General features: G+C 39.1%; 1 protein-coding gene across 1 annotated transcript in view; it reads right to left on the reverse strand.

Annotated features, from left to right (window-relative positions):
- Positions 1-3086: 3086 nt before the first annotated feature.
- Positions 3087-13979, reverse strand: part of ABCB5 (ATP binding cassette subfamily B member 5) — a gene marked incomplete at its 3' end in the record, with an annotated part of 141001 nt that continues 130108 nt past the window's right edge. The window contains 4 exon segments of the mRNA XM_079932436.1: positions 3087-3284; positions 4946-5092; positions 10509-10715; positions 12514-12711. Of these exon segments, the coding sequence (XP_079788562.1) occupies positions 3087-3284; positions 4946-5092; positions 10509-10715; positions 12514-12711 (750 nt within the window).

A 13979-nucleotide genomic window follows, 5' to 3' on the forward strand; every position in this document is an offset into this window, starting at 1 on the left:
GGTCTGCTGCCTTCACTATATTTAGGGCTTTCCAGGCCAGGTATTTAGAGGTTCTCCTGTACCCACCCCACTGCCCACCTTCCCCTGCTCACACCACCCCCCCTCCACTGGTGCTTCCTTTTTGTCTCCTGTAACATATCCAAGCCCAAAGGTCAAGTAGAAGCAGAGGGCAAGAGTGCTTGGACAAGTTTGGACTGAGGTCAGCCTAAATGAGTATTAGGCTATGAATCATGACGGCAGAAGTCAGTGTTTTCCTGAGACCAGGAAGTCCTCAAGACTAGTGAATGCCTAGTAAGATAGATAGAAGTCTTGTGGGAAGTTAGGCCCACAAGGATCTAAAAGGGATTTGGCAAGGTACACTCAAGTGCCAAATTATTTCAAAATTAAATAAATTAAACCAACTCAATCACTATGATAAAAGACCATAATTAATTAAATTAAAATTGAAGTTAGTTAAAGTAAAATTAAAATTGCGTGTGAGTGGAAAGAAAACATTTTTATGGACTTAGGCTAGCCTAGAATAAAAGCTAACCATCCAATGGGTCACCAGTGATGGATAATACCCGTGACAAAGGGATGGCAATATGTGACTGTTGAAGCAAAAACCATTTGCAGCTCACTAGCTCATCCTTTCAGTAAAATGTAAGCCTCATTTCTGTATCAATAAAGCATACCTGCTATGAGAGACGTCCTTCTGAGCTGAGTCACCTAGTATTTATTTAATATCTACAATATCTAAGGCACTATAAGAAGATAATGCTGAATCAGCTAAATGTGCTGATTTGGTGCCCTGAATAATGCAGCATTCATTACTTACAGCCCTTACGTAAATATCAAGTTGGGAACTATAAACCTAAACATATTATTATTTAATAATTAATTTATAAGAGCTTTAAGGAGTGATTTAAAATTTAAAACCTAGACTTAAATCTGCTAAAGTACCTTTTCATTTCATTTTTTTTAAGATAAAAATCTCAGTTCCTAACTTAGCTTCTTTTCCAGTTATAGAATACCCCGATTTAAGAAAAAGTATATGGATTAAAAAGTCAGACTTACAAAACTGATAAGGTATGTGCAAATGGTAGTTCATTTTGAAAAAATTTCTACAAGTATTCCTAAAATCCTGACCTCACTGAAGTAATTCCATAGCTGGCTGGAATAATTTTGGGGATGGGGTGCCTTGGTTCTATTAAAACTAGTGTTTTAAATAAAATGATATATTATAAAACCATTTTAAGAACAGTACAGCAACTTTAAACTTTTAAACTGCGGCAGTCCCTAAAAGCAGCTGGTCTCTACTTATTTTCTGCCTTCATCAGCTGATAACCCCACAGATCCTTGTAGACTCTCTGGGACCCTAATTCTCAGCATGGTTGCTTGTTCCCATGAAGGCAGTGACTTTAAGAGAATGCTGATGTGGAGCATTCTTTAAAATCTTTTGAAATAAAAATGCAAATAAAAAATTAGACAGGTCTATTAATTAGAAAGGAAAGTGTTTCTCTGACATCTGTAGGTATGACGGTAGGATTGCTATGGATAGGCTCAAGGGGAAAGTAGGCATTGCAGGTATTTGCTAATCTAGGAGGCATTACAGACTTGGGCCTGGGCTGCTCCTGTTCTGAGGAATTAAGCATATCCATATCATATTGCCCTTTCCCTCCTTCCCATCCTACTCTGGAAAGAGAAAACACCAAGGGCTCTATATCCACACATAGCAAAGGGGCCACAGGCTTTCAGTGCCAATGCTTTTAAACAATAATCTGGTTCTCAATCCCCTAAGCCTATTTTTATTTTGCATTTTCTAAAAAGTGGCATAAGACAAAAATGGTTTTAATTTTTTTCACAAGATTTCAGATTACTGGTAGAGGGTACTTTAGAGAGGCTGGCTGTAAGTATCACTGTAAATGGAAGAAAATACAATTAAGGATGGAGATAAATCATTAGATGAAATGACATATTTAAGTAAATGGAAAACATGATTCAGTTTACCAATATTGTTATTTACACAGAATTTTTAAATCATACATATATTACATAAAATACATATAAAGTTTAAAGAAATTACTTGATTGAATAATAATAGAGAAAGGCATTTAAAAATTTTCACCCGTAATAAACGTAGCTCTTATTTTAAGTAACTAAGTGTTCATACACGGGTAAGCTTGTGACTTATTCTGCCTAACCGAAAGCTTGGAATAATGGAATCTTCAGAATGGATCATGTAAGGCATTTCACTTACTGAAGTGGAAGATAACTACTTAATTCTGCCAGAAATTTTACACTGTAATCCTATCCCCCTGACAAAGGAATATAATGGAATTTTGGGAAACAGTGGATATTCACTGAAAGAAGCATTGAGAGATATTATGAGAACGTCCTATGGTCTGGAGTGAAGGACTACCTCAAAGTACTCTAATTTGCTACAAAATTTGGGAAGTTCCAAATTAAAATCATTCTCCCTGCAATGCCACAGGCCCAACTACATCTTACTCTCTCTTTGCTAAAATCTTTTAATTTAGTTAACTGGGTAATTTTTCCCTCTGGGAATATATTCCCAATTTCATAGTGGAAGTTTAAAGGAAAATATTCACTTTGCAGCAAATTGCTTTATAAGCAAATGTGCTTTTTATAAAGTGAAGGATACAGGGATTATCTCACTTAAATGAATTTAGTAATTTTTGTTTCCTTTTAAAAATCTGAAGGGGGGCTTCCCTGGTGGCGCAGTTGTTGCGAGTCCGCCTGCCGAGGCAAGGGACACCGGTTCGTGCCCCGGTCCGGGAGGATCCCACATGCCGCGGAACGGCTGGGTCCGTGAGCCATGGCCGCGGGGCCTGCGCGTCCGGAGACTGTGCTCCGCAGCGGGAGAGGCCACAACATTGAGAGGCCCGCGTACCGCAAAAAAAAAAAAAAAAAATCTGAAGGGAAGATGGTGTGTAAACAGAACATGTCTGTACTTGAATAGCATGATTCTATTGATACATGCAGTAAAGGAGATCAAAGCATGCCAAATAATTATTAATTCCTAATTCCTACTAATTATTCTTTGCATTACACAAAGATCAAAATATGGGTTAACTCCAACAGCATCACTGCACTGACTGTGCATTTACTAATTTAAAATGTATGTCTCGATTTCTCAGGAGCTCTTGATGAGTTCCTTGTTCCTTTATTTTTCCACTGTGCAGAACCACTATCAGATCTGCATTCTGTATCGTGGAGAGTCTGTGAGCCACAACTAGGCATGTCCTCCCCTTACTGGCCTTATCAAGGGCATGCTGAACCACCTGGAAGAGAGAAGGACCTGTGATTGCTACCTTGGGTTAAATGTTAATAAACTTGCACAAGTCAAATTAATTAAGGTAATCTAATAACATTCATTGTGTATTTGCTTATCTCCAAGGAAACTACCCTACTTTGTGAAATACCCTACTCAATAGAAATCTAGAAAAAGTAATTATAGACACATTAAGTAATACTTTTAATTTGAAGAGCTTTCATGACAATGAATAAAAATTAGGTGGTTATTTGTGTGTAAGTAAGTGGTTCCAAAGTCAAAGCTGGAAAGTAGTATTTCCATACCCAAGTGGAATTGTCTAATTTACTTACTTCGTTTCTTCTCACAGTTTTATTTTTTTATTTGTTTGTGTTGGTTTTTTTTTTCTTTTTTTTTAATATTTAGTTGTAAAACTGTCCTGGCTAAAACAGCATCTCAGCTACAATGAGGTTATAATGCTATATAAGAAGAAATGAGGGAATTCCCTGGTGGTCCAGTGGTTAGGACTCTGCACTTCCACTGCAGGGGGCATGGGTTCAGTCCCTGGTTGGGGAACTAAGATCCTGCATGCCATGAAGCACGGCCAAAAAACAAACAACGACAAAAAAGAAATGAAAGTGGAGGGTGAAAACCAATATTTGCTGAGTATATAAAATATTCCAATGATGGATATTTCATTTAAATTCTTTCAGTAACTCTGTGAGGATTATTTTCATTTCCCTGATGAGTAAACCAAGATTTGAAAAGTCCAGGTCCCTGGACCTAGGCCACACTGCTAGTAACTGATGAATCCAGGATTACAGCCCAAATATGTCTGGTTCCAAAAGTCCCATTTTTTTCTTTCATAACACACTGTTTCCTTGGAAATAAAGAATGATAATCATCTACAAATAGCAATTGTGTGGTGATTAATCACATGGGATCTTAGGTCAGACACCATCTATTAAAATTTAGGGAAGTTTCTTAACTTTTCTAAGCCTTAGTGTGCTAATCTGTAAAATGAGCATAAAATAAGCTAATTCATCAAGTTGTTGTGAGGATTGAGATAGTAGTATATAATAAGCACTTGATAAATATGAAAGATTATAATTCATTCAACCAACATTCATTTAACAAATAAGAACATGCTATATGCAAGAACTATTAGGGGACAAGGACATAGTAAAATTAAACATCTGAAGCACCTTGCAGTGTAGGTTTATTGTTACATGTCTGTTCGCCCCCTTGTTTCCTTCTCAAACAGAGCTAATAGTCTATAGAAGGTAGAGTAGCAGGCTCCAACATTGCAGGGTAGATCACTCTTTTATATATGTAGATTGCCTTATTATTTTGTTTGGTATCATTAAAATAATAATAAAACAGGAAAGTAATTTTCATTGGGCTTTTTCCTTGAGTGGAGAAACATTTCAAGAATTGGGTCCCTTTTGAAAATGAGACCAATTCAAATGAGAAAACCTTTCTAAAACATGAGATGCCCTGTGTCCCAACTCTCTCCCACCTCCCCACCAGCCTCTAACCTTTTTATAAAGGCCAAAACTTTAATTACAACTGGTGACCCTATGACTACAATTCTCTCCAGGCCTTTCTTCCCCAAACTGAGCTTCATTTCTTCCACAATACTCCACTCTCATACTTCATATTACATCCTGAGATGAAAGAAGAGGCTGTTACCTTTTCACTCTCATTATCAAGGGCTGAAGTGGCCTCATCCAACAAGAAAATTTTTGGTTTTCGGAGAAGAGCCCTTGCAATAGCTAGTCTTTGTTTCTGGCCACCAGAAAGCTGTGTTCCTTTCAGTCCAACTTGTGTGTTGTATTTCTATTACAGGAACGTGTAATTAAGAAAGCAAGGCTTGGTTATTTAAATTAACATGGCGACTGTGGGCGAGAGCCATCTAAATATTTCAAATTTTGCTACTCTCTAAAATTTGTGTCCCAACAAGTACTAAAATCTATTCTTGGGCTTTGTTGCTAATAAATGCTAAACCAGCAGTAAACACTACCATCTCATTTACATATCTAATCTGATCACAAACAGTAGACCTTTGCCATTGTGCTTCTACAAAGGAATTGTTCAAATTAAAGCATAAGAAAAAAAATTATTAGGGAAAAAAAGTTCCCAGTAAGCACAAATCTTTCCCCATTAAGTTAAATTGTCTTCTGTTTTCAGATCAAAATGATTTAAAGTATCATTTTAAAGGAAATCATTGGGTTCTGTAACTTTGACTTTCACCAACCCTCTATGGGCACATCTCTCCAGATGCCATGATGCCCTTCTCAGAGGTCCAGGTATCATCCTAGCAGTAAGTTAGGCTGACATCTTGAGACAGTCCATTCACCTTTTCAGGCCATGATAGTGACATTTAGCACTTCACAATGTTTCTACACTCTCCTACATACTAATGACCCCTTTTTCAGTATTACCCTCCATGGAAGGGTAAAGGAAGTTTTTCACTTATCCTGAAGCCATCCTAAATCACAATGGATCAGCAAGCAGGCTCCCACTTGCTTTCTAGGTTGTCCTATTAACTCTGCTTCCCTCCAAGGTTTCACACTGCTTTCTAGTAGCCCTTGCCAGTTTTCTGAGAAATACATGCCATTGGTACCCCGACAAGGATGTGTGGATGGATGAGCTCCACTGGGAAAGTGAGTCCAAGTGTACAGCCTTCTAAAGGTGGATCCTTTAAAGGTAGCAGCATTATAGAGAAGATGCAGCACATGACTGATGTGCTATTTATCTTAGTGCCCTGGAGAAGCCTGATTCAATTGCTTTCCCTCCATACCTGACTGCCTTTAGGAGGTGCCTTTCCAGCAGAGTGGGTTTCCAGAGAGCCTATGATATAACTTTATAACAAATGTGTCTGCTTCATGTCAAAGTTCATTTTTCAACTTAAAATGCTCAGTTGCTTACTTTATATCAAACAATGGGTATCTGAATTACTAACGCCCAGTAAAAGTATCCTTTCTGAAGTGAATGCTCTACGAAGAAAACAGACTTTAGCTAGCTCCTCTGTGATTTTTATCTGGGACTGCTAGCACGCTGGGTCTCTTCCTCCTAAAATGCATTTTATTAAAATTGGAATCATAGGGCAACAGATAATCAGATAAAACTCTGTAGTTCATTTCCACACACTGCAAAGTTCCCATCTCATTAGGGAATTCAATCTTAAGCCAAAAATTGAGAGAGGATTGGGTGGGAATGATAATGGGCTTGTAGCTCTTTCTGCCAGTCCAGCTTAAATTGTATGTGGATTCCTCTATTATAGCTGAAGAAGATACAATACTAGCTTAGAAATCACTTTGCATCTCTTGGCCTTCTCTGGCTTGCAGGGAGATGTAAGTCTCAAGAATGAATTGGTTGAAAATACAGTTCAGATGTTTTTGCCCATCATTAAGCAGAACAGATTATAAATGTGACTATACACGTTGTCTCAATAGCAACCCCAAAACATTTTCAGACACTTAAACTGAAGGCTTTTGTTTGTTTTTAATGAAGAACTATAGGATTTCATTCCTTCCTGTTTAAACTGAAAAGCTAAATTTTCTGGCAAACACTGGGATAGTGAGTGCCCTGAAATCACCTGTTTTATGAGACACTGAAGGGGCAATGGCTGTTCAATGTGAACCTGGGTCTAAATACCAGTTGGATCCTGGAGGGAACATCAGAAAGAGTCTAGTCCTAAACCAACTGCATTCTGGAGATCCCTGCAGGCCCTGGAAAGGAGTTTCAGTGTGGTTCCAGCGGGAGACATCATGTGGCTTGACTGAGAGCTGCCACCCTGTGAAATTGTGGCCACTAGGGGACATCTACACCTGCTGTGTTTCTCCGAGGATCCTCAAGACCAAGTCAGTGTTATGCCAACTCGTCTTCCAGGCTGATATTTCGAAATGCCTGCAGGTTATCTCCATGGCACATACAATAGATGTGTTACCCTTAGCATGCTCTGAGTCGATGCTCTGCTATTCACCCTCCTGCCTTGATCTGCCAGATAGGTCCATAATCCTTTATCTGAAACCCACAGGGCTATATTTGTTTAAGAAGTCTATTTTTTTTTTTTTTACTTTAGAAAAAAATATACTGTAAATTGTACATACTATATATTATTTATATTTAATATGTGATATATATTATTTAACACCCCCAGAAAGGGCTGGGTAGCAACCAGTAATCAAATATATGAATATTTCTGTAGAAATATTTGACAATTCATTCTAAGTAGGACTAATAAAGATTTCATAAAGCCTCACATCATTTTGGCCACCCAACAAATTGATATCAAACACATGGTCTTTGTGCGTGGAGGGGAGAGGAGGGCATGGAGTTTAAGAACTTTTGGAAATTGGAGCTGGGGGAAAGAAAATGCGGACCTGAATTTCTCTCATCTAGACTGTTGTAATGTACCAGGACTTGCCCCTTTCATGCAGTGTATGCCATTGCCACAGAGACCACAGAGCCTCTTGAATGAGCAAACAAAAGGCTGAGCTGCAAATGCAATTATTTTCTTTAAAAATTTGATCATGTCAGTTCTCGGCCTAAAAATGTCTAGCGGTTTCCCATTTCCAAACGTAGCCTGGTAAATCAGAACCTTCGCATTTAGTCCATGTGCATATTTTGTTTGGCTTCTTCTTCTCAATTCCCCAGTTTATGCTTTATGCTCAGAATTTTAAATTTATTTTCCCCAAAATACCTAAAACCCTTTCACATATACGTGTTTCTTCATGAGCTTATTCTGCCTCCTAAGAATGGTGTTGTCCCCTCTCTGCCTAGTGAACTACTCATTCTTCAAAACCCAGTTGAAAGCAACATCCTCTGTGTGGTATTCTCTGAGCTCCAGTGACACCATCGAGAACATGAAGGCCAAGATCGAGGATAAAGAAGGCATCCCCCCTGATCAGCAGAGGCTCATCTTTGCAGGCAAACAGCTGGAAGATGGCCGCACTCCTTCTGATTACAGCATCCAGAAAGAGTCGACCCTGCACCTGGTCCTCCGTCTGAGGGGTGGCTGTTAATTATTCAGTCTTGCATTCATAATGCCCAATGATGGCATCACTCTGCACTCTAGCCATTTGCCCCAATTTAAGATTAGAAGTTATCAGTTTTAGTAATAGCTGAACCTGTTCAAAATGTTAATAAAGGTTTTTTTGCATGGTTAAAAAAAAAAAAAAAGAAGACTTTGTCATTCCTTCTTCTGTACTCTCACCATATGCTCTGTGTGTTTTCATTCCAGCAAGCTGCCCAGTGTATTAGGTACTTTCTTGCTCACTTTCTACAGACAACCTTAAGGCAAGTCCTGACAATCCACTTTTATGACATCTTTTACATCCTTTTCCTTGTTTTACTTCACTTTATAATTATTAATTCAGGCCTTCATAACTTAACCCTGGAAGTAGCTCCTAAGTGATCTTCCAAATTCCCTATCTTCTCTTCACTCCAAATGGTCATTTTCATTGCTGCTAGACTAGTAGTTCTACTGTCCTATTCCAGAATGATATTTTGGCACCAGATTTCTCTATGGTTGTATATATTTTAGGGGTAACAGTGATATGAAGGTAAACTAAAGTTAAAAACACTGAGAAACAAGCTATTCTTTCTTTTGGAAATAACATCATCTTGATTCTCAAAGTTTATTGTAAAAAGGACACTGAATCTCTGCAGTATGTAGTTTTGGGTAAATCTGAGAAATAGTACAACGAAAAGAATGAAAGATAATAAGCAATTTAAGGACAAAAGTCAAATGGTACAAATATAAAATGGATAGCATTTTACCATGTATAAATTAAAGAAAAAAACCTATCAGGAGTATGTGGATAATAATCTGACCCTGACTCAATAACGCAATGAATGCCTTAGTAAAAAAAGGGAAAGACATAGGGTCACAATATTGATAAAAATATGTTACTCCTTCTATTATAGGTAGTAATGAAGAACCTTACTGGAGTTAGGGAAATTGTATTAAAGGCCCATTTATAGTTAGAGGCATCAATTAGTGTGGACAGGAGATGGTGAGGGAAGATCTGGTAGTATAAAAGAAAGTATGGTGACCAGTATCCTCCCCCAAAGAACAGGGCACTAGATTAGTTGTTTGATATAATGCTTACTAAACTTTGGCATTTCCTTTTAAAGTGAGCTAGAAAATCACATTATAAAAGTTGTTTCCAATCAAAAGTAGGTATCTATATTTTTATTTTATCTATGTGTATATGTAGGTTTAAACAGATATTGCAAGAATTTTAAGCTGCAGTTACAGTGTCTCTATGCACTACTTCTGGATTTGTATCAATGCTTGCTATGCTAAAGGCTTCTCTACAGTTAGCCAAGATTTTTAACTTTTCTGAGATTTTGTGTCAGCCGTCACAGCCAATACAGAGAGGTCACAAAGATGGCAGGCATTTACTTAACATTTGAGTGGGAAAAGGAGGCCCTAAACAAGTCAATAAGCACCAGGGTAATTTTAGACTGCGATGAGTGCCCTGAAGACTATGTGATAGGCTGTAAGGGCTGGTGGGGACTCTTTCAAATAAGGTGGCCAAGGAAGGCCTCTGCAAGAGTGACATCTGAAAGATCTTGAAAGTTAAGGAGCTGCCTCTTCAAAGAGCCAGAGGAAGGGAGGCCCCAGCTGAAGAAATGGCAAATGTAAATGTCCTGTGGTAGGGAAGAACTTGGCCAACTGATGAGACAGAAAGAAGCCAGTGTTGCTGGAGCAGAGGGAGCACATGATGTGCAAGGCGCTGGAGAGGCAAGCAGGGCCAGATCATCGAAGGCCTTGCCAGCCACATAAGGAGTTTTGACTTCATTCTTCGTGCAAAGGGATGCCATTAGGAGGTTTTAAGCAGGGAGGGGTATGATTTACTTTATGTTTTTAAAAGATCCTTCCAGTTGCTGTGAGGAAGAATTAGAAAGGGGCAAGACTGGAAGCAGGAAAATAGATTAAGAGGCTACTAAGGTTGTCCAGAGGGGGATGATGGTGATGTAGACATGGCAGAGTATAAATGAATAGAAGGTGTAGAATCAAAATATGAAAATTAATTCCGTGAATATTAATACAGTTTGGTCTTGGAAAAAATAGTCACACAAAAATCTCAAATTTTGCTTTTTATATCTAACTTTACATTAGATGCTAGCAATAACTAAATTGTATAATCCATGGAGCACATAAAAATAACCACTTAGGCCCAATAAAATACTTGGGCTTACTTGACAGCTTTGTAGTTCAAGATTTCAGACATTTTCTTACCTCAGGGAGACTCTCAATAAAAGAGTGGATATTCGCTGCATTTGCTACTTCTTTTATCTCATTCAATGGCACAACACGGCTGTTATCACCATAGGCAATGTTCTCAGCAACGCTACAGTTGAATAGCACAGGCTCTTGAGAAACGATTGCTATTTGGGAACGGAGCCACTGTACGTTCAATTCCTTTGCATCCACACCATCAAAGAGCTGAACGGAAAATGGTATGTGAAGATCCAACAACTGTATCATGTTACGGTTCACTGTATTCAAACATATACAAATCATAACAAGAAGGTTAGGAATTCAAGCTGTTTCATAGTATAATGTTACCCAAGGAAGGTTCATAAATCATATGTTGTATAGAAGCAGACAGCATGTAACTGACTAAAGTACCGACTCCTAAACTTACTTGACATTTCTAGGAATGGCTATATATTCTAGAGACCTGCTCAGAGTCTAGGATAAACGTCTGGTGCTCTGTACTGAAGTCAGATGAAAAAATACCAACCTCCACTGCAACAGGACCCCACTTTATTAAAGCCTGGTGAGAGAGTAGGTGCAGAATGATACAGTAGTCCACATGCAGAAATAAGTCATTTTGTACAAAGCCATGTTTATTCACATGGACGTATAACAAAATTCAAGTGACATTTGATGAGCATACCTATTATGTGATGGGGACTCTTCAGACACTGGGGAAACAGTAATAAACAAGACAAAGCTCTTACCCTCCTGTAGCTTATATTCTGGTGGAGAGAGGCAGGCAATAAGCACACAAACAACTCAATAACATCAGAAAAAGAAAGTGTCATGAAGACAAGATAATGGGATAGAGGGTGACTAAGGATGTGGTGAGGATTTGGGAAGGGGGCGACGGGATGCATTATATTCTATCTAAGGAAGTAGCATTTAGAATGAGACATGAATGATGAGAAGACATTGGCAAAGAAGTTAGAGGAAGAACATTCGAAGCAGGGGAATAGCAAGAACAAAGGTCCACAGTGTGTTTAAAGGACATAAAGAAGCCAGTGAGACTGACACACAGTGCATAACAAGCTAGGAGGGATAGGAGAGGACTTTGGAGAGAGAGGCAGGGGCCAGATCATGAACGACCTTGATTTGATGGTATGGACTCTGGTTTATTGTAACTGTGGTGGGAACTCATTGGAAAGTTTAAAGGAGGGAGCGTGCTATGCTATGTGCAAATAGGTGAATGTCGCCTGATTTTCATACTCATTGTTTTCTCTTGTAACAAGGCAGCCATTTTGGACTGTTCCATTTTTCAAAGAGTCTTTGAGACTCTGTGATGGGGAAAAGACTGTAAATTGCAGCAGAAGGATGACTAACATGACAATTTTTGACTTTTATGGACTTATGGTTTTTTGTGGCAGTAGGAGAAGGCAGAACAGGAAATTGTCTTTGTGTGTGTGTAATTTGGTGGTGGTTGTGGGGAGAGAATAATTGAAAATCTGAATACAAGTTAAAGTAAGAAAAGTGCCAGGTGAGAAAAACAGTCCTTGGAGTTCAAAGGAGGGAGAGGTTGCATTTTTTTGAGATCAGGATGCAGAACTTAACGGAGCTGATTCAAAGAAGCTCTAATCATGTCTAAGGTTTTGAGAGTTGGGAGGTGGAGATGGCCAGAGTGAATAGTCGGAAGCCTGAACCAGGGAGGCAGAACAGAGTGACAAAAGAGCCCAGATGTTGATATTACACCCATCTTCCAACACCTGTATTCTAAGAGAATTCCATGGCTTATAAGATCAAAATTTCTGCTCTATAATGGCTGAAGAATCTTTGGAGCTTTGATCTTAGCCTCAAAGTCCTAGCCATCATTTCTTTTATTGGTTTGCTTATCCTCTTAGTTAAGGCATAGAGTTTTTTTTTTTTTTTTTTAACTACTGCACTGTTTGCCCTCCCCAAATCAGCGAGGATGCTTAAGCCCAAGGGAATGTTTAAGAATAGCCCCACTAACCCCCAGATAAGTTGTATTTGAATTCAGTCTTACCACCTGTCCTTTCACTGGGTCATAAAATCTCTGTAGAAGTTGGACAGAAGTGCTTTTCCCACAGCCACTGCTCCCAACAAATGCTACAGTCTTCCCTTTCTCAATGCTGAGGGATAAACTGTGAAGGATTAGAACATCTGGGCGGCATGGATAGAAGAAAGAGACTTTTCGGAACTCTATATTCCCTTCACATGTGTCCTGTGAAAGAAAGTTGGCAGTGTTTAGAGGATGACTTAGAAAGGCTGTAACAAATTATAGCACATTGGCTGAGTGCTTTCTGAAAATTGTGCATGTTTCCACAACCATTTTAATTTTATTATTTTTTAAATAAATTTATTTATTTTTGGATGCATTGGGTCTTTGTTGCTGCGCACGGGCTTTCTCTAGTTGCGGCGAGGTGGGGCTGCTCTTAGTTGCGGTGTGCAGGCTTCTCATTGTGGTGGCGTTTCTTGTTGCGGGCCCTAGAGTGAGCGGGCTTCAGTAGTTGTGGTACATGGACTCAGTAGTTGTGGCTCGAGGGGGTCTAGAGCAGAGGCTCAGTAGTTGCTGCGCACGGGCTTAGTTGCTCCGCGGCATCTGGGATCTTCCCGGACCAGGGCTCGAACCCGTGTCTCCTGCATTGGCAGGAGGATTCTTAACCACTGCGCCACCAGGGAAGTCCAACCATTTTAATTTTAAACATCGTATTCCTTTCTATAGAGTTGCTGACTGCATATTTGTTTCTGTCACTTCTGTTGAGATTTTTATATCTGTAGTTCTTGTCTTCACTACGGGACTTCACCAAGTTCCTAAAATCACTAGTTTCCTTTGGCTTCAGTACCCAGTCACAGTGCAATCTGTAAATTAGCTGTTTGACCAGCTGCTCTAAATAAATATATTTTTTAAAAATTAGTTTGTGCTTTATAGACATTTATTGCTTAATTCAGCATAGCTGGGGTCCTCATCAACTGTACATATAAATGTTTTTCTTTTTGTTTTTTTTTTTTGCGGTATGCGGGCCTCTCACTGTTGTGGCCTCTCCCGTTGCGAGGCACAGGCTCCGGACGTGCAGGCTCAGTGGCCATGGCTCACGGGCCTAGCCACTCTGCGGCATGTGGGATCTTCCCGGACCGGGGCATGAACCCGTGCCCCCTGCATCGGCAGGCGGACTCTCAACCACTGCGCCACCAGGGAAGCCCCTATAAATGTTATTTTTGTAGGTTGGACCATGTTTTACAGTTAATATACATTATATTTTGAATTCAGATTTATGTTAATTGATCATTTTTTGGCAGTGACACTTGCCTAAAAGTTTATCTTTCTCTCTATGCTTCTTTCTCTTTAGTGGTTGGTAATTTGTAAACCAATACTTATGTACACCAGGGATGTTTATAAAAGACTTTCCAGAATGATCAGTAAATGATGATTAACTTTCCATTTATATATTTGGTTCATAAGATTTTAGCTTCTTTTGAACTTCATGTTTG

The sequence above is a fragment of the Stenella coeruleoalba genome, assembly GCF_951394435.1.
Source record: "Stenella coeruleoalba genome assembly, chromosome: 9".
Lineage (NCBI taxonomy): Eukaryota > Metazoa > Chordata > Mammalia > Artiodactyla > Delphinidae > Stenella > Stenella coeruleoalba.